At 29.1% G+C, this 21,551-nt stretch overlaps 1 protein-coding gene across 1 annotated transcript in view; it reads left to right on the forward strand.

The window, feature by feature from the left end:
- LOC126742291 (LDL receptor repeat-containing protein egg-1-like) overlaps positions 1-21,141 on the forward strand; it is a 51,453-nt gene extending 30,312 nt beyond the window's left edge. The window contains exons 2-11 of the mRNA XM_050448923.1: positions 4,276-4,429; positions 8,878-9,009; positions 16,657-16,781; positions 16,837-17,082; positions 17,138-17,267; positions 17,318-17,529; positions 17,579-17,762; positions 17,814-17,934; positions 17,988-18,157; positions 20,746-21,141. Coding sequence (XP_050304880.1) covers positions 4,276-4,429; positions 8,878-9,009; positions 16,657-16,781; positions 16,837-17,082; positions 17,138-17,267; positions 17,318-17,529; positions 17,579-17,762; positions 17,814-17,934; positions 17,988-18,157; positions 20,746-20,780 — 1,509 coding nt within the window. The 3' untranslated portion in view covers positions 20,781-21,141. The remainder of the gene's footprint in view (positions 1-4,275; positions 4,430-8,877; positions 9,010-16,656; positions 16,782-16,836; positions 17,083-17,137; positions 17,268-17,317; positions 17,530-17,578; positions 17,763-17,813; positions 17,935-17,987; positions 18,158-20,745) is intronic.
- The last annotated feature ends 410 nt before the right edge of the window (positions 21,142-21,551 follow it).

Consider the following 21,551-nt stretch of genomic DNA (forward strand, 5'->3'; position numbering starts at 1 on the left):
ATAAGTCTGTAGAAATCATAAATCTTTTTTTAATTAATTTTTATTGTCATTGAAATGGATTTTTAACTTCCATATTGAAAACTTTCATTATTAAATTAAACTGTAAGCAAACTGCATTAACGCCTACAAAATTGTTCTCATGTCTACTGCCTTTAAAGGCGTTAAATGACATTAAAAAAGATTTTTATTTTATACATCAATTGATTTAATTAATTACTTGAGCTGCAGGCAAACTGTATCAAGAATTAGAAAAAAATTAATTGATGAGTCTTTGGAAATCACGATTTTTTTAATTAACTTTGATTGCCAATAAAATTGATTCTTAAATTTCACATTGATCACTTCCATTAATTAATTAGGCTATAAACAAACTGCACCAATGCCTAAAAATTAATTCTTTTTTCTTAAGGGCGTTGGTTGACATTGAAATTAATTTTTATTTTATTATAGATTTAGACTATAGATAAATTGGACAATCAACAATCAACAATTAAAAAAAAAGTTTTATAAATCCTTAAAAATCACGATACTTTCTTTCATAATTTTCTATTACCATTGAAATTAATTTTTAATTTCTGCATTGATTATTTTCATTAATTATTAAGGGTGTAAACCAAATGCATAAATAATTTAAAAAAATCTTTTGATCTGTCTTTAGAAATGACGATCCTTTTTTTACTGACTTTGAATTGCCACTAAAATTGGTTCCTTAAATTCCACACTGACTACCTCTATTGATTAATTAGGTTGTGAACAGACTGCATCAACGTCTAAAAAATTGTTTTCATGATTCTTGTCTGCTATTGTCATTAATTGCCAATAAAACTGCTTCTTAAATTTCACATTGATTACCTCTAATAATTAATTAGGCTGTAAATAGACTGCGTCGACGTCTAAAAAATTGTTCTCATGACTGTCTCTTAAAGGCATTATTTGACATTAAAATAGATTTTTAATATTAAATTTATTGCGTTCATTTAATTATTCAGGCTTTAGACAAACTGCATTAGCTTCTATAAAAAAAATAATTCTAAAGGTCATTAAAATGAATTTTTAATTTCCACATTAATTACCCTCATTAATTAATTAGGCTATAAAAAAACTGCATCATTGCCTAAAAATTTGTTCTAATCTCTTAAAGGCGTTAGTTGACATTAAAATTGATTTTCAATTTATACATTAATTGCTTCAATTAATAACTTAGGGTTACAGGCAAATTGGATCAATAATTTAAAAAAAAATTATATAAGTCTTCGATCTTTTCTTTCATCATTTTTTATTGCAATTAAAATTGATTTTTAATTTCTGCATTGATTATTTTTATTAATCAATAAGGGTGTAAACCAAATGCATAAACAATTTAAAAAAAATCTTTTGATATGTCTTTAGACATTACGATCCTTTTTTAAATCACTTTTAATTGCCATTAAATTTGGTTTTTTAATTCCATATTGATTACCTCTATTAATTAATTAGGCTGTAAACAGACTGCATCAACGTTTAAAAAATTGTTTTCATGACTCTTGTCTGTTATTGTCATTAATTGCCAATAAAATTGGTTGCTAAATTCCACATTGATTACCTCTAATAATTAATTAGGCTGTAAACAGACTGCGTCAACGTCTTAAAAATTGTTCCCATCACTTTTGTCTCTTAAAGGCATTATTTGACATTAAAATAGATTTTTAATATATATATATTATTGACTTCATTTAATTATTTAGGCTTTAGAAAAACTGCATTACCTCCTATAAAAAAATAATTTTAAAGGTCATTAAAATGAATTTTTAATTTCCACATTGATTACCCTTATTAATTAATTAAGCTGTAAACAAACTGCATCAACGCTTAAGAATTTGTTCTTATATCTTAAAGGCGTTAGTTGACATTGAAATTAATTTTTGATTTTTGCATTAATTACTTTAATTAATGACTCTGGCTGCAGACAAATTGCATCAATATTTAAAAAAAATGTTTTATGAGTCTTTGAAAATCACAATCCTTAAGTTCCACATTGATTACTTCTATAATTTAATTACCCTGTAAACAAACTGCATTACCGTCTAAAAAATTGTTCTCATGACTTTTGTCTCTTCAAGGCATTATTTGAAATTAAAATGGATTTTTAATATATGTATTATTGACCTCATTGGCTGCAGACAAACAGCACAAGCTTTTATAAAAAAATAACCCTAAACGTCATTGAAATTAAAGTTCCACATTAATTACGCCCATTAATTAATTAGGCCATAAACAAACTGCATCGACGCCTAAAAATTAATTCTTATTTTTTAAAGGCGTTAGTTGACGTTGAAATTGATTTTTAATTTATACATTAATTGCGTCAATTAATTCCTTAGGCTGCGGATAAACTGCATCAACAAAATATAATTTAAAAGAGTCTTTGCAAATCACGATCCTTCTTTTAATCAACTTTTAGTACCATTGAAATTGATTAGTCCTATTAACTAATTAGGCCGTAAACAAACTGCATCATTGCCTTAAAAAATATTTTCATGACTATTATTATTTAAAGGCGTTAACTGACATTAAAATTAATTTTTAATTTATACATTAACTGTTTTAATAATTATTTACTTAGGCCGCAGACAAACTGCATCAACAATGAAAAAATAAATGCTGATGAGTCTTGTCACGAGGAAATCAAGATCCTTCTTTTAATCAACTTTTATTGGCAATCAAATTAATTTTCAAATTGAGTTCGCATTGAGTTCTTTCATTAATTAATCTTTGGAAATTGGATTCTATGTCTAATTAAGGCGTTAATTGATATTAAAATTAATGTCTAATTTATACACGTTGATAACTTTCAATAAATAATGAAGCTGCAAACAAACTGCATCAACGCCTAAAAAATTCTTTTCATGACTCTTGCCTTTTTAAAGCATTAATTGACATTTAAATTCATTTTTTAATTAATACCTGAATTGTTTCAATTCATTAATTAGGTTACAGACAAACTGCATTAGCTTTTATAAAAAACAATTTTGAGAGCCATTGCAATTGATTTTTAAAAATGTTTACATTGATTCGGTTCATGATCTTTTTAAGGCCTTTAATTGCATATTTCACAATACTTTGCTTAATAAGTTGGGATTAGAGGCAAATATTCGCAGTTTTATTTTTTGTAGAGTTTGATATTAAAATACATTATAACTCATGAAAATTATTCACAATTATGTTCTTAATTTTACATCAGTTGATATATTTAAAAAGTGGCTTCTTAATATTATTTATTAAAAAGACAGGCTCTATCTAACAACTTTGCTTTTCTGAAAAACAACAATTTTTATGCAAAACTTTTATTTTTTAAAATAATTGACTTAACACCCGATACAAAAAAAGAGATATAGTAAAATATTTTCTTATTAGTACCTGTTAATATTATAGTAAAAAAAGACACAGAATGTAGCAAGTATATGCTAGTATAGGTATAGTGTATATGCGATCTTTACAAAATGGTGATCTTTCTTCGTAAGGACCATAAATACATAGGAACAAAATATTTCAAGATAATTTAGGATGTACATGAGGGGTGATAAAAAAATTCACTTTTGACCCAATTTACCTCAACGCTTTGAGTTGTTGACAATTACACTAAACATACAATATACATGCTAAAATACTTTACTCAACTAGTGAACGTCTATTTGGCCTGACTTTGCTGCGACTAATTTATATAGTCCTAAAGTATACTCAAGCTCCCTTATTATACCATAATTTATTTACCGAAATTCAGTTTCCCGAAGACGTAGTACATCCCTCACTCACTCACTCACTTCGGTAATATATTTTGCTTAGGCCTCGGGCGAAAGACGGATTGTTTCTTAAATGAGCCCCTTATCAAGATTTCCCGACCGAATTTCTGGGGATCAAAACGACGAGGGAACTACATTGTCTAAATTGAAATGTAATGGAGTGCTCCAGAGGCCTCCAGGAATGGCTTCTCGGGGAAAACCGTTTGTCTCTCTTCTAGTTTACTCTCATTTGTGTTAATTGAAATTTATTGTTAGGAAACTGCTTTATTTCCCTTTTAGAAAAACATTTTTTTTCTTATTAATGCCGTATAAGTAGTTGGAAATTATCATATATCAGTCCACGTTCATGGTTGAGTGAATCGGATCATACGTCTTCGTGGTATCTGAAGCGTTAAACATTTATGATTACAAAACGTGGTATTTTACCGTGCGTTTACTTTCGTTACGTTTAACCTTGTTGAAGGCTTTTTACTTATTTGTTTATATTTTGTTTCAGACGTTTGTTGAAGTGACATGGAGTTACATGTTGGGAGATGAATGCAACGCCGATTGGGAGTGTAGAGAGCAGATCATCGGGTCGGTTTGTTATAAAGGGAGGTGCGCATGTCAGCCTTTTTATGCAAGAGTTAATCAGAGCACCTGTTTACCTTGTAAGTTTAGAAATTATTAAAATTTTTTATTTTTAGACTTTAATTTTTCAGTTTTTATTTTATTTATAGATTTTTTTACTTCGTTCTAATTCTTTCTGAATATTGTTATTTTTTTTAACTAGGACTAGATTTATTATATAAATTTCCTTATTAGTTTCTTAAACTGAATTAATTTTTAAATTATATTTATTTTAAAGAGGTTTTTTTTTGTTTTTCTATATAACTAATATTTGATGCAATAGTAAGGATTTATGAAAATATTTTATGCCATTTTTTTCTGTATTTTTAACAAGCCTATTTATTCCTTTATTCATTCCATTCCAGGAAATTTTATCCCATAAATATATTTAAATTTATGCTTGGACTTTTATTTTAGTAAGAGGTTTATTAAAATTTAAGTTTTACTTTTGTTTATTATTTTTTTATTTTTATTTTTTAGTGCTATAATTTAATTGTTTTATTGTTGTCCCTTAGTTATCATTTTGTTTTGTTCATTTCTTGGTCTTTATTAGAATTTTTGTAACTTTTATTTATGATTTAATTTTATCTTTTGTCATTAAAAATTTAGAAAAATATTTTATTTTATTGTATTTCTTTAAACTTTGACTGCAATTTTAATGGATTTATAAAACTTTATTAATATAAATTTTCATTTTGTTTGGTGCAATTTTATTTTAAATTATATTTAGATAAGATTTTCAATTTCAAAACATTTTTTTAGTATTTATTAAATTATTAAATAAATTGTTTTTAATTCCTAAAATATTTACTCTCTTTCTATTTTTTTGTTTTTTATGATTTTTATGTTGATTATTATTAAAATTTTGATTTTAGAAAATTAGTAAAAATTTGAAAAAGTATTAAAAATATAATTACTATCAAAAGATTGAAAAATCTATAAAAAACATAACTTTGCCAATAATGCTTTATATACTGCTTCTAATATATTTTTATTTTTGTTTCATGTACTTAATTAATTTTATTTTTTAATTCTATGCTTTTTATTTAATTGTTTGAGTTGCATTATATCCTATTAATGAGTGTTATCAAAGTTTTCACTTTTTCTTATTAATTTGTTTAAAAGAATCATAGCTTAGGTAAAATTGTTCTTATTCAAATATTCGTATTCAGTTATACAATGGACTAATTGAATTATTAGTGCTATAAATTTATTGTATCTTTTTTGTACATTATTGATAATTTTTATCTTGATTTAAGTTTTTCATTTTCATTTTTTTTTAGTTTTCTGATATTTATTAAATAATTAATTTTATAAAATAATTACCCTCTTTCTATTTTCTTTATCTCATATTCTTTTTTGTTCTTTATAATTTTTATAGTATTAAAATCTATCAAAAATATCTCAGAAATATTAATAAAGGAATTATAAAAATACAAAAAAGCATTAAAAATATAATTATTATAAATAGATTGACAACTTTATAAAAAACATAAAATAATTATACCCCTAATGCTTAATATACTGCTTCTAATAAATTATTGTTTTATGTACATGCGTACAAGTCCCTTTTAATAAATTCCGAGAATTTAAATTTAATATCTTTCTAATCTTTGTATTTTTTTATATTCTACAAAAATTAGTATATACAATAAATATATAACAATTAATAAAATTAGCTTATTAATATAATAATTAAAGAGTATGATTTGACCTAATTTATTTTATTGGAAAGTTTATTAAAATTTAATTTTTACATTTGTATCATTGTAGTTTTTCTTTATTTTTATTTTATACCTTTGTGTGTTTTTGAACGGTATTGTATTAAACTAAGGGTTTTAATAAAGGTTTTCATTTTTTCTCAATAATTTGTTCGAAAAAATCACAAGTTAGGTGAAGTTCTTGACATTTAAATTGTTCTTTACTGCTATAAATTAATTGTTTCGTTTTTGTCCTTTATCAACCCTTTTTAATTTGTTTTTTTTAAATTTCAGTTTTATCTTTTTTTTACTTATTATATTTAACCTAATTCTTTCGTTTTCTGATATCTATTAAATAATGAATTTGTTTCTTTTCAATTCTTAAAACGCTTCCTCTGTTTCTTTTTTTATATCTTATCCTTGTTTTTATCTATTTTTATTTTACTAGTATAACTAGTCTAAAAATATATAAAAGTTTATGAAAAAAAAAACATTTAAATAATTATATCAATAATGAAAATAAAATTTTGAAATAAAAAAAAAACGTTTTTGTTCTTTTTTTAATTATGCTTATTTTTGTTTTATGTACAGGTTTTGAAGAGAATTTTATTTTTATTTTTTTTTTCTAATCTTAGTATTTTTTTCTCTTTTTTTATTTTAAAAATATTCTATACTAAATGTAATTTAAAATTTGTTTTTATATATTTTGTTTGGTTTTGCTGTACTTATATTTGTATTTTTTTATATTCTACAAAAAATAGTATAATAATTAAAGAGTATGTATTTAGTACTAATATTAATGTACTTGGAATTTGAATTCTTTTTTTACCTTATTAGAAAGTTTACTAAAATTCAATTTTTAGTTTGTCTAGTATATTTCTTTATTTCTATATTCTAACTTTGCTTTCGATTCATTTGTTTAATTTGTTTTATATTCTTTTTTCTTCTTATCTTCCTCATTTCCTTATTAGTTTGTTTAAAGCAATCATAATTAACTTTTTATCTTTATAGCTTAGATTAATTTTTTTAAATTTTATTAATATTAATTGCTTTCATTTAATTTTTTCGTTTTGGCCTCTTATTAATAATTTTTGTCTTATTCGTCTTTAATTTATTTTCTTTTACTTATTTTATTTGACCTAGTTCTAGTCGATTTTTAAGGCTTCATTAGTTTTTAATGCGTTTGATGTAATTTCATTTTTAATTATTATTTTTGGGTAAGAATTATTTCTGTGTTTTTTATTATATTCTTTTATTAATAATATATTACCTTTTGTTGAAGTTATTTAAAATATACGAAAACAGAAGTAAAGAACCAATATAAAACGGAAAGAAAGAAAAAAGAAAAATAGTTACTCATATATTGCAAGGAAAAAAAAATAATATTATAAACATTTTTATTAAACAAAAATAAAGTTAGATATAAAGTACAATTAATTTAAAAAAATGCAACAGAAATAATATATAATTTTCGACTTTTTTTCACACATATCTTACTCTATAATCACTATGTAAAACATTATAAATCTATAAAAAAGTAAAATATTAGAGTTTATAATAATTTAATTAATTTATTACAATATTTATTAAATTATTACATATTGATTACACATATATTTATTTAATTAATAAATAAAAACAAAATTAAAATTTATGTTGCACAGTGTAAAAAAAACAAAAAAATGAAAGAAAATATCTTAAAATTTTGTCTTGAATACTTCGGTTTTTTCATACATTTTTTACGCAATTTTTCCACATTTTCATTATTATGATAAAAATACTCCCTATAGAAAATGGTCAAATAATGAAAAAAATATCTTAAAATTTTATATAAAAATTATGATTTTTTTTTTTAATTATGGGAATATTCGTATTTTTATTTAGTTTGACCAATATTTGTTCACCTTTTCAATAATTTTTTTTAAACTTGTTTTCTTTAATTTATCAAAACTTTAAGACTTTAATTTTTGAAAGGATGGCACTTCACCAGCTTATGAAAAGCTGAATAAAAAAATTAAAAAAAAAGTATATAAAGCTCAATAAATTAAAGATAATAATACTTTTAAGGAATATTTTTAAAGCTGTGTACCTCTCCTGGGGAAGCAAAAAAAAATCACTAAATCCATAAAAAAAAAACGTTTTCAGTCAAGACAACACATAAAAACAATCATAATTAAGAAGAATCGCGTAACAAGACAATATGTAAGAAAAACAAATACATTATGAACTTTAATTAAAGACATTCCATACCTCTTCTGGCCTCTTTCTCAAATTTTCTATATAGAAGTTACTAAAATATTTCTTGAGCTACTGAGACGGAATGCAATAAATTTCCATGTACTAAGGCCATAAATTTTCCTATTCATAATTCAACCATTAGCTCATACAATTTTTTCATACTATAACGGTCCAAATGGTAATTTTTACGGGTACTTCCTCTAACCCATCCGCAAATGTTCGGCGTCATGAATACCTAAGTAGAATAGCAGGTTGAGAATGCGGTTTTATCCATTCAAGACGCAATATTTTATTGTACAGAATCACAAAGTGTAAGATATCAAAAACAATTAACATAGTTTCGGATAATTTATCATTTATTATTCTCTTTATTTTTTATGGTTTCGAATGCGTTACACTTTCCTTCCAACCGGACCACAAAACTAACTAAACGAGAAATGCTACAATGAGAATAATTTATATCATAATCTGCGATAAATTGTTGGAAAATTTGGCCTAGTTTAGTTTTTTTTTACGTAATTGTTTTTGTTACTATTGAATTTGTTTTACAGCAACTCTTTTGGGTTACGAGTGTCAAGTGCCGGAGCAATGTTCCCTGAAGGTGGCCAACAGTAGCTGTTTGGATGGCGTATGTCGTTGTGTCGATGGCTTTTTGCAATTTAGGAAACACACTTGTCTTGGACGTAAGTTTTTTATTTAGTATATATTTTTCAAGATATTTTCCTATAAGATTTATATCCTTTTTAAGTGCCTTCTTTTATCCTTTTTGGCCATTTTTTATCCCACTTTTCTTCCTTTCTTTTATTTTTCCTCGCTTTCTTTTAATTCTATTTTTTTCTTAATATTTAAAGTGTGAAATTCCTTCTATTATGAATATTGAAAATAATTAAACTAAAAAATATATAATTAGTAAAGAAATCGAAAAAACTATAAAGAAATATTGAGAAACCAAATTATAATTTATTAAATGCCGAACATATATTTTAAACAACTTTTATTACATTTATTAAATAGGAATATTAAACAGTTTAACCAAATTGAATTTGATTAGGCCCGATACGACTTTAGTACTCTCTAAATACCGAGATCTTCCTCTTGGTGTTTTATTTTGTTCCAATCCCAGCCAGTATCAAGTCGAGGATAGTAGTTATTAACAAATAAGCATCTTTCACCTATGTTCCGGAACTTCCGCCATTTTTCACGTGTGTCCCGAAATGTCGCGATATGTACCTACGGCTCGTCCCATCCTTGTTCAGTCTTTTCGTCAGTTATCTTGAGTGTTGGGATTAAAGTGAGACAGCTAAAGGAAGATGTATTACAAGTGCATCAGAGTCTTCTGTTTCTTTTGCTTCACTTTGCTGTTGACCCAGTTAATCGTTCTATCTCTTTAAAACTAATTGACTTATCTTAAAAAACAAAATTTTCGGTTATTTGCCATAAAAAATGGCACAACTACTGCAATTTTCATAGCGATATGCCTTGTTTTCATGAAATAAAATAGGGTTTTATCACGTTTTACTCGAAAACCTTCAGGTTATGTGAGAAAAGTACAGATACACGAACTACAAATTTTTTATCACCTATAATTTTCGTAAAAAGTATTTTTCTTTCAGGCAATTATTTTCTGCAAAAAAAAACGTTTTTCATTAACCCTACCTTTACCCCCCCACCCACCTCACACAACTTACCTCTGAGAAATTGTTTTAAAAAATTATTGTTTTCCAAAATAATACGCATGAATAGCAGCTGGTTTCGTCATCAATTTCCATTCTAATAATACAGTTCGTTTATTTAAATTTTATATAATTATATATTAATAAATATTTAATACAAAACAGTGCTATTAGATTGGATATTATAAACGAAAGACAGTGTTTTTTTAAAAGAATTTCTTACTGGCCAAATGTTTGGGGTGGGTGGGGGGGGTAAGGATTTTATTGATAAAAAACAATGATTTTGCAGAAAATATATATGCAATAAATATGTTATTAACACTGTTTATTTAAATTTGATATAATTTTATATATTAATATTTAGTATAAAAACAGCGTTATTAGATTGGATAATATGGTCGAAAAACTGTGATTTTTCAGAAGAACTTCATCAAATATTCGAGGTGTAGTAATCGCGTCTAAAAACTAGATATTTAAATCCCGTGCTAATTTTTTTAATTGCCAAAATTTTCTCCCTTTTGAAACCAGAATAGTATATGATATACGTATATTCTATAGTTTAATAAATATACCTTGACCACGTATGATTGGTAAATATATCAAAACTTCACTAAAAAATTCTTGAATAAATATATATATACGGTACAGTTAGCAACGTATTATTTTTATTCCTTGTCCTATTATACTGATGGAGTTCATAGGTATTAAATAGTGTATTTATTAGTGAATATCCTTATTAAATACATATTCATGTGATGTGAAAAAATCGTTTAAAGATGCTAAGTCGATAAGGGAAATTAGCGAAGGAATATACACCATAAATATGTAAAGATTCTTATTGTGAATAAAAAGCTTGGCGCCTATAATGCCGATTTTGTCTGGTAGAGTGGGTCTTAAATTAATTAGTTTTAATATAGATTATTTCAAGTTGTGATTGACCACATTTATATTTAATAAAAGAAAAATATAAAATCAGTAATAAATTCAAGAAATTATTTAATTATAAGTCTAAATTAAAAATACAAGAAAGTGAAACAGAACTTTTCTACCTTTTAAGCCGTATCTAAATACGTAATTATTTCTATATTTTTATTCATTTTCTGGTATAAATTAATACTTTATACTTTTATTGACTTTTCATTGAATTAAATACATAAAAAAGCTACGCCGTTTTCGGCCAATAAACATTTTTAAAACTGGGTTAATGCGAAATTTATTTCCGGTATTAAAACCGTGATAAACCGTAATTGGGATCAATGGCGTTAAAATGATCCCAGCTCTTTTTTACCGAATATCTTCATATTTTTACGATTTGTGCTTAACGGGTTTTTCAGATTTTAAGCATTAAATTTATGCGCATTTTCCCACGTTCGTTCAGTTATTTTTATGGTAATTAATGCCGAAAAATTGACACTTTTAGTAGAATTAATGTTTGGCCACTAATAGCGTAGAAAGGGCAATAAGAAGAATATAATGCTGTAGGAAAATTTGATAGCAGTAGTTGAGAAAAATGTACAATTCGGGATCTAGGGGTTGGACATAATTCACTTATAAAAAAATCAATTATTTTAGTCATCATAACCCATCATAGACTCAAGATTTAAATTACGTGAGTCAACTTACGTAAGTGAATTAAAATTTTAACAGTAATAAAGACGTAAATATTAGTTAGGACAACAAAAAATTGAAATTCACCTTAAATCAATCAACTCGTCAACAAAGTCATCTTTTGATCATAAGTCAATCCCATTTAAAAAAAAATAACTATACAATTTTTTGTTTTACCATCTCTTTCTACCTGTAAAAACCCTTATATTACCCCATTTTTTTTCTCCCCCTTTAACCAAAAAAAAAGCGAAACAATAACCCAATCAACGCAAGTTTGCGCTATACCGTGAGTTTATACACATGTATGGACGTTCTTTATGTCTCGCAACCGACTTCCTGTGTCGCATTCACCTGTCGTCCTTACACAAACCCGACGTGACTTTTACGTGACTTTGCACGGCCCATACTAATTTTCAACTCACTGTTTCCACGTAATAACTATCAACTGGTTGCGAGTTCTTTTTGACCATCATCAGATCAAATTAACAAAAAACCAGATACAATCAAGGGTTCCTCTGAGATCCACTAGTTTGCCCAAGGAACTATTATTAAAACCCAATCGAAATAATATAATAAAAGTAAAACAGTAGGTAGATAGAACCGTTATATACTACTATACGGACGTTAAACAACAATTACTATTTTTACCATAAAATATAAGTGGGAAGCACCGCGAGCAAATATTAATGCGTGTATACCGGCGTATTATACCATCATCTATATGCCGCTCACGGCGTCTTCCAGAATTTCATTTAAATTTTAAATAAAGTTATTACAATAAAATTGTTATTACCTGTCCCCGGTCTAGCAAGCGATAATGGATCTTAGGGCATTTTCGAATTATACAGTAATTTTATTCGATAATGATAGGTAAAAGGAAGTGAAAATATAGGGTATCTATGCAGGGGCATTTCTGCTTGGCAGCGATTTGTTCATGTAAGTAGTTTTTTTTTTGTTTTCTTAAATCTTCAAGTTTTCTCAACACAATTAGAGAAGAGAGAGAAGCATCCAAGAATTTTCGTCACCACATTTCTTTAATAATTTTTTCTCTCATTTCCTCCTTTTCCAGCAATATAAAGTAAAAAAAGGAATGAAGAGCACATCAAGGACCAAGCAGTCAAAATACGTTTTCCTACTTATACTCACTTCAATGATAAATTTAATGATTAGAACTTCTTGGCTTCATCATTTATTTCTTTAGAAATTTTATCACTCTCTTCATCCTTTGAGAGTCTATAAAAATCAAATGAAAAGTATGAAATAAAAAAGAGGATGTAGTAGTAAAAGTCCATGACTTGGGAGTCAAAGAACAGCAGTAATTTTTCAGGTGAAGTCGTCTACTGGCTAATAGCAAAAACTCAATAACGATCTTGGTGCAGCACTATGAGAAAAAAAAAGGGGGAAAAAACTATAAGTCCAAGACGAGGCACTCAAAGATCGTTCCATTAAATTATTGAGCAACGATCTTTTTCCATTAAATTATTTTCAAATTCTTCATCTCTTGTTTCTTTCGTAACTTCATAATTTTTTCTTGCTTTGAGGCTCTACAAAAATTAATCCTTAAGAATTCATTTGATTGAACAAAGTAATGTCTTCATTTCCAACTGTATCAGTATCATTTTCACTCCAACATAGCTTCTTTATAAGGTCACTTAGGATTTTATCAAATTTAACATAAACCTTATTTGAGGAATCAGTAGCTCACAGGAAATAGAAGGAGTAGTAAGCCATAAGAAAATAGAACGCAAGGGAATAAACTAATCAGTAAGTGCAAAAGATCCTTTTAGGCATTTTCCGGTCTTCTTCCTCAAATCTTCTTCATTAACCTTAAGTTCTTGTGAACCACTGTGGCTTATCTATCACTTATTTATCAAACTTAGGCCTTTTTTCGATTCTTGTTTCTATAATATTATTAAATCTCTTAGAGATTATATTTGTCTATGACTTATTGGTACTTCAAGCCTTCAGGAAATCACTTGTAATTAAATATATGATACTAGTACTATTGATTGAATATCTGTGAATGAATTTAAATATATCCCAAATATTCAATCAATGCTAATATTTTCAAAAGACTAATATAGTGCAGAGATTTTTCACAAACTAACATACTGGCATCTATAATATTATTGTAAGTCAGCTACGTTCGTTTATCAATGTTCATTTATGATGAAGCATGATACTAAATCAAGAGTATATTTATGTGTGTTACCAGCATGTAGAATCATGACTTCATCAAGCATTTTTTAATTCTTTATCTGTTTATTCTTTAGTACCTTTATCACTTTTTCATTCCTTTTTTTTTGAATTAAAGCTCTACAGCTATTAGCAATTTGAGAGAAAAAAGAAAAGAGAGCAAAATTCCAAGACAAGGCACTCAAAGAACGTTTTTCCTAGCGTGAAATAATACCATCAAGCATAAAATAATGTCATTATTGTCAATTGCGTAAGTGATTCAATATAATTTTCAGTCCATCATTTGTACAACTTCTTTATAAGGCATTCTTATGCTATGAAATATTTTTGTGTGTTAACAGTAGCAATCCTCCAGGTGGAGTATCTTAATCCTAAGATCCTAAGACTTTGACGACGATCTTGTTCTATTAAAACATTTTCTAATTCTTCATCTCTTCTTTCTCCAGTAGCTTTATGACTTTTCTTTTTCTTTCTTGCTTCAGTGCTCTGTAGCCATTAATAATAAGAGAAAAAAGAACGAAAGGGAGCAAAAATCCAAGATCAGAAACTCAAAGAACGTTTTTCATAATAAAATAGTGTCATAATTCTGAAGGATTCATTTGATTGAACAATGTATTTACTTGCAACAACATCAGTAATATAGTATTATCGTCATGTTATCATTAACACAGCCTCTCTATAAGGTATACCTATGCTTAAAGATGTTTCTTAATATGAGGGTCATGGAGAGTAGTATGAGCCATCAACTTCTGCATGATGACCAACTGAACTGAACCACGATCTTGGTTCTTTTAAATTTTTTATATCTTTATCTCTTTTTTTTTAAAGCTCTACTGCTCTCTGCAATAATAAAGAAAAGATATGAGAGGACAAAATTTCAAGCCCAAGCACTCAATATACGTTTTTTCCATCATAAAATAACAAGAAAGCTTAAGGATTCATTTGAATCAACAAAACTATATCTTCACTTCCGATTGCATTGGTGTCATCTAAATAGACTCCATCATAAGCACAGCTTGTTTATAAGGTTCAACTAAGCCAAAAGATGTTTCTCAAGATGAAGGTCATCGTAAGTGTGTTAATAGCAGCAATCCTCTAGGTAGAATTATCAATTTATCCTTAAGGGGTCAAGATCTTTGGCCATTAACGTTCTTTTGAATTCTTTAGTAACCCTATTACTTTTTCTTTCCTTTTCTTGCTTTGAGGCACAACAGCCAACACGAAAATAAAACAAAAAATGAGAGAGGAATAAACTTTAAAGGCAAAGCAGTCAAAGTACGTTTTTCCTCAATTGATTGAGTTTTGATTGAATAAAACAATGTCTTTACTTGCAACTGCATCAGTAATTCAGTATCATCTTCACATCATCATTAGCACAGTTCTTCGAATTTTTCATCTCTTATTTCTTCAGCAACTTTATCACTTTTATTCTTTCCTTTTCATGATTTTAAAAATGAGATATTAAAAAAACTATCATCGACAGCATCAATGATTCATTTGACTGATTAAAAAAAATGTCTTTACTCTTTACTTGTAACTACATCAGTTATATAATATCATCGTCACTCCATCCTTAGCGCAGCTTCTTTATAAGGTTCAATTAGGTCAAAAGATGTTTTTTTACCTGAAAGTCACGGAAAGTATCTTTATCTTTTTATTATCACTGAAGCAATCCACCAGGTAGAGTCATTATCATATCCCTATATCCCTAAGAGGACAAGAATCAACAATGACGTTGTGCTATTGAAACATTTTCAAATTCTTCATCCATTTTCCATCTTCAACTTTTAAAGATAAAACAGTCAAAGTGCGTTTTCCTATCACATTCAAGAAAATAACATCATAAGTCTGAAGGATTTATTTGATCGAACACAACAATGTCTGCTTGCAACAGCATCAGTGATTTAGTACCATCATCAGCATGTTAAGCTAAGAAGGCTTAACTATATCTAGATATTTATGAAGGTCATGGAAAGTGTGTTAATCATAGTAATCCTCCATATAGAGTCATGTCTCATCCCTGAGAAGTCAAAGCTCAATAGCGATCTTGTTCTATTAAAGCATTTTCGGATTCTTTATTTTTTAACAGCAGCAAACTTCCAGGTTAACCTTAAGAGGCTTAACTGACTCAACAACGATTTTGTACTATTGAAGCATTTTCGAATTCTTTATTTCTTATTTTTTCAGTTTTTCATTATCAGTAACATGAAAGAAAAAAGAAAAAGTGTCTAAGATTAGGGAATTAAAAAACGTTTTTTTTTTCGTATTAGCAAGAAAATGTAACCGTAAATCTCGAGGATTCATTTAATTGGGAAGAACCATTTCTTTACTACCAACCACATCAGTGATTTAGAAATATCTTCACTCAACATTAGCATTAACACAGCTTCTTTATAAACTTTGCCTTAAGAGACTAAAAATCTCTTAGCAAACTAGCATCCCTTGAGATTGAATTAATAAAAATTGTGTTAACAGCAGCAATACTCCAGACCGGGTCATCATTTTCTGCATAATACTGCTGGGCAAAACTCAACAATTATCTTGGTCCTTTGTGGAATTTTTGAATTATTTGTGCGCTCATCTATTACGTCCTCATTCAATACATCACTCATTCCTTGCTTTTCTATCTTTGAGCCTTTAAAACCACCAGAAGCGTCAAACAAAAAAGGAACGAGGACCCAATTTCAAAGACCAAGGAGTCAAAGTACGTTTTGCCCGGCATATCAAAAAAGCACCACTAAAAACCTTTGAAAAAACACACCATTCTTCTCTCCCAACTATAAAATGATTCATTAACATCTTCTGCTCATCTTCTGCACACCTTCTGCAAAACTCAAGAGTTAACTATTTTAGCTGCCAGGCCTGGAAACGTATGCTACAGCAACGATCACTGTAGGCTCTGGTCGTCAGACAGCCACTGTGACTTCCTCATTCCCAATCTCTTCGGTAGATGTCAATGTAATGCTCCATTTAAGAAGGTAGTTTGATCTCACTTTGTTATGACTTTGTTTTGATTATTTTTTTTTAATACAGCTGGGAGACGCTTGCGTTAGAGCGGCAGCACAAAATAGTAAGCCAGCCACAACAACTGTTTCTGCCCCAGAAACCACCACGTTCCATGACGATATTGAAACTAACGTGATTGTGACCCCGAAATTAAGACCGAGTAATAAAAAAGCGCCTGGAGGAAGTAAGAAGGGGAGCGGTAGGCGACCAATGGGAAGAAGAACCACTACCACCACCACCACTACAACTACCACAACCCCTGCTCCCTTAATAGTAAGAAAATATTTAGGATTAACAGGCATTTTCTGATTATTTATTTAATCTACAGATATCAGAAAGCCCTATAACAACGACAATTAGCTCTACTGCCTTTATAGATGAGACCACCATTACAACGTTAAGCAGTAGAATTACCACTATGGAGCCAGAGGCTACACTTGTTACTCTACAGACAACTTGTAAGAAACTTACGTAATTCTTTGACAATAAACTAATGCAAAATTTCTAGCTCTACCTCCCACCACAACTGGCATCCGCACCAGAGTAGATAACTTCAATGAAGCCATAAGTTTAGGACTACCATGCGTGACAGATCTACAGTGTAGAGCTGCAGATCCTGCATCTCGATGCTTGGAAGGTGTATGTGACTGTATCATCCAAAGCAATATCACCAGTGCTTGTTCAGCTAGGAATACTGGATGTATTCCAGGGACTTTCCAGGTAAGAAGTCTTTTAGAAATTTATTTAAATACTTATAGTCTTATTTCAGTGTCGTAGCACAGGAACATGTATAAGCTGGTTCTTTGTCTGCGATGGTAGAAAAGACTGCTCCGACGGATCAGACGAGGACTGTCGTTCGAACAAATGCCCAAACGAGTCCTTCCGGTGCCGAGACTCTGGAAAATGTATCTCCAAAGCAAGCAGATGTGACGGAGTTAAGGATTGCCACTTAGGTAACAAACAATCTGAAACCTTGAGCAAATCTGAAACGTGAAAAATTTCAGGTGAAGACGAAGCCGACTGTCAGGCCCTGGGAAAAAAGAAATGCCCTCCGGATACCTTTCAATGTGCAGACGGAAAGTGTCTTCCTGAGTATGAGTTTTGTAATGCTATAGTTGGCTGCAGGTAATAAGAGTCATCTATTTAGCAGTCAGAGTTTTTAACGGTGTATTTTTTAGTGATGGTAGTGATGAACCAGCTCATATATGTAGAGGCAGAGCTCGAAGGCGTTTAAGGGGCTACTGCCCCTTGAGATGTGGAAACGGTAGATGCAGGTCCAGTGCAATCGCTTGTTCTGGCAGAGATGGATGTGGTGATGGCACCGATGAGAGTCATTGTTCTGTTTGTCGTAAGTATTGTTTGGTATTATTTGTAGTAGTAATTCCGAATTTCAGATTGATAAATCAGCTAAAGAGCTGAAGGTCATCTTCAGATATTGTTGAGTCTGAATCTTCTCATTAAGAGTTTTTGTGAAGATCCTCTTGATCTGTTCAAATGTTGACTGAATTATTGGTTTTGTTCATAGACTATCAGATTAGGGATAGTTGGTGTCGTTGCTCATGGAAAATGTTCCTTGATTCCTTTGGTGCATGACAACCTAAGCCGAGCCTGAGAGTGTTGTTTCTCTCTAAGAAACTTCAGCAAGAATAAGAATAGTGATTGCATCAACTGTCTGTAATTGACAAAATATTTGTATCTCTTCCAGGTTATTAAAGAAGAAATTCCAGGGGATTAGAAAATTGATTTAGTAAACCATCAACTGTTTGGAATCAGTGAAATATTATTCAGCACTATTTTGTCTAGGAACTTGAAATAGAGAGAACGAGCCAAACATCTTTTGGATCTTCCGGCAAATTTAAGAAAGGGGATTCCACTAAATACTTGGATTTTCTAAGATACTTCTTCGATTACAAGATACCTACTTCATCTAGGAGAAAGCTAATCATCCTCAGAGATTTTTCTTTATGAGAATTCCTTTGAATATTTTTATGATCTTTTTCAATATTGCTTAATTTAGCATTTTTCTTTGTTGTCAAATCATTCAGCTTTGGAAGCATTACATTTAAAATCATTGAATCAGTCACACCTGAAAAGCTGTGACAAAATCATCTTCAAATAGCTTACTCAGCTTGGGTCTTCTAATCCTTTGTTATCAGTTATTTAATTTTTTAATAAGTGCTCATGGATAATATTGTGATTTCTTTTTAGTTGTTGCACGATTTTTATATATTGAATTTCGTCATTCTTTGTTCATGTATACGTGGACATTCTGGATCTCATTTCGATTCGATAAAGCTGATCATCTTCAGAGGTTGTTCTTCTTTGCTGTTAAATTATTTAGCTTTAGAAGCATTGCATTCAAAATCGTTGAATCAGCAACTCCTGCAATCAGAAAAAAAAAACTTGGTATTTCAATAATTTCTTTTGTGCTGATTGTAACAATTTAGGAAGTTTGATCAATTAGCTGACTGAAGGTCATCTAAGACAACGTTAAGCCCGGATCTTCTTATTGAGAGTTTCTGTAAAAATCCTCTTGATCTGTTCAAATGTTGGTTAAATTCTCGGTTTTGACGTTGTGAGATTAATCAGATTTAAAATCGTTGGTCATAAAAAATATACCGTGATGCCTTTTTAGTTGTTGCATGACGTGTTGATTTCCACCAATCTTTATTCAGGTAATCACTTATTTAAATCACTTATTGAAAAAAGTGATTGTTTCTCTCTCTGAGAATCTTCAGAAAGGGTCATAGTAGTGGTTCTATCAACTGCCTATAATTGACAAAATATTTCTCTTTTTCAAACAGTCAACGTCCTGGAATTAGTTTAAAATTCTTATCACTTCCGTCAGGTCAAATAGAAAGAGATCCAAATACAAACAATCTGAAAAATATTCGTTTCCTGGAAAATTCTAGAGGATTAGAAAACTTATTTGATAAATCATAAACTGTCTGGAATCACTAAACTACTATTCATCACTTTCTCGTCCAGAAACTCGAAATAGAGAAAGAGAGAGAGAATGAGGTGAATATCTTTTGAGTCTTCAGGAAAATTTAAGAAAGGCGATTACATTAACTGCCTGGAATTTGTGAAATACTTCTTTGATTACCAGATACCGACTTCAATTTATTAGGTTTGAGAAGCTAGTCATTCTCAAAGTTTGTTCTTCTTGAGAGTTCTTCAATATATCTTCATGCAATGTTGCTTAATTTATCAGTATTGTTTGATGCTAATCAGCTTTGGAATCGTTGCATTCAAAATCATTAAATCAGCGCATATCTTGCTATGAGAAAAAAAATTCTAAAAGAATGCTTGTTTTAGCTGAAAGGTTTTATCATTTTCAAAGGTTCCTCAGCAAGGATCTTTTAATTAGTGTTTGTTGCCAGTTTGGAATCATTGCTCATTGAAAATATTCCCTGATTCCTTTTTAGTTTTTATATACCCTTATCTATATCTTGAATTCCATCATTCTTCCTTCAAATATACGTGGACATTCTGGAAGACTTAGAAATTATTTTTCTCGAGAGTTGTCCTAAATATATTCAGGATCTTTTCCAATGTTGCATGAATTATTAGTTTCATTTATTGCCTATTATTTCCTCTTCAGCTGAAAAGCTGAACAATTTCAGAGTCTTCTCAACTTGGATTATCTTATTGAGGGTTCTCCTTGACACCTTTATGATCTTTTCATAAGTGACTTGAATAATCATTTTTGTTTTTAGCCAGATTCTTCAAATTTGGAATTACTGTAGTTCCTATTTTGCCTAATCTAAGGGACATAGTTTATCACTAAAAACTTGAAGGTTTTCAATTATATTAAGACAATTATTGCAAATAAACCTAACACTTTCATACTTTCGCCATTTGTTGCTTAAAAATAACACCACTGCTTCGCCATTTTATCAGCAACAATAAGTGTACAATTTTTTTCTTTTTCAGGTTGTCCAATAGTACAAGGCAGAAATTTGTCGTAGTTCAACTAACGTAAAGTAACTCTCTCGAATTGTACCATGCCAAAAATTATGTTAATTTTTTAAGTAAAGGACACTTTATTACCTCTAAGCTCTTTATAAACTAGTTTTTAGTGTAAATGTACGGTACAGTAATTTATTAAATAGTAAACTACCCTCGTAACTCGACTTTATTGGGGTGCAGTTAAATGCAAAATGAGGCTCAACGTTCTTATATAGATGTTTATTTATTCTTGTTTGCATAGACCATCTTAGACTGTAATGTATATGTAAAAATAGGCTAAGATTAGGTATATGGTAGCTTAAGTTAGTGTATAGTAGGTATGTAAGTACAAATTTACTTTAATATATCTCGTCCATCGTAGATACGTGATTTTTTTTTTAATTATATTAAAAGTTGCTTAAAAATTAGTATTTCTCTAATAATAACTTTAATGGTACATACCTCTTAATTCTTCACTTATTCTTAACTGGGGTGATTTATAATATAAATTTTACTTATAAAGAGTGTTTTTTTTAGAGGCGGAGAACTTTCATTGGCAACAAGGCGTTTTTTATGACAGCCGACCTGTCATTTCTGGGTTATTTTTAGATTAGTTTGGTTTGGCAATTCATCATAAACAGACTCACGGCGGAGCAACATTTCCAAATTGTTCAAATTTATTTTGAAAGACATGGTTCTATTCGAGAAACACATCGGGCATTACGTGAGTTTTATGGTGCTCATAATCGTCCTTCAGAGAGATTAATTCAAGAAACTGTTGATCGTTTTCG

The sequence above is a fragment of the Anthonomus grandis genome, chromosome 11, assembly GCF_022605725.1.
Source record: "Anthonomus grandis grandis chromosome 11, icAntGran1.3, whole genome shotgun sequence".
Classification (NCBI taxonomy): Eukaryota; Metazoa; Arthropoda; class Insecta; order Coleoptera; family Curculionidae; genus Anthonomus; species Anthonomus grandis.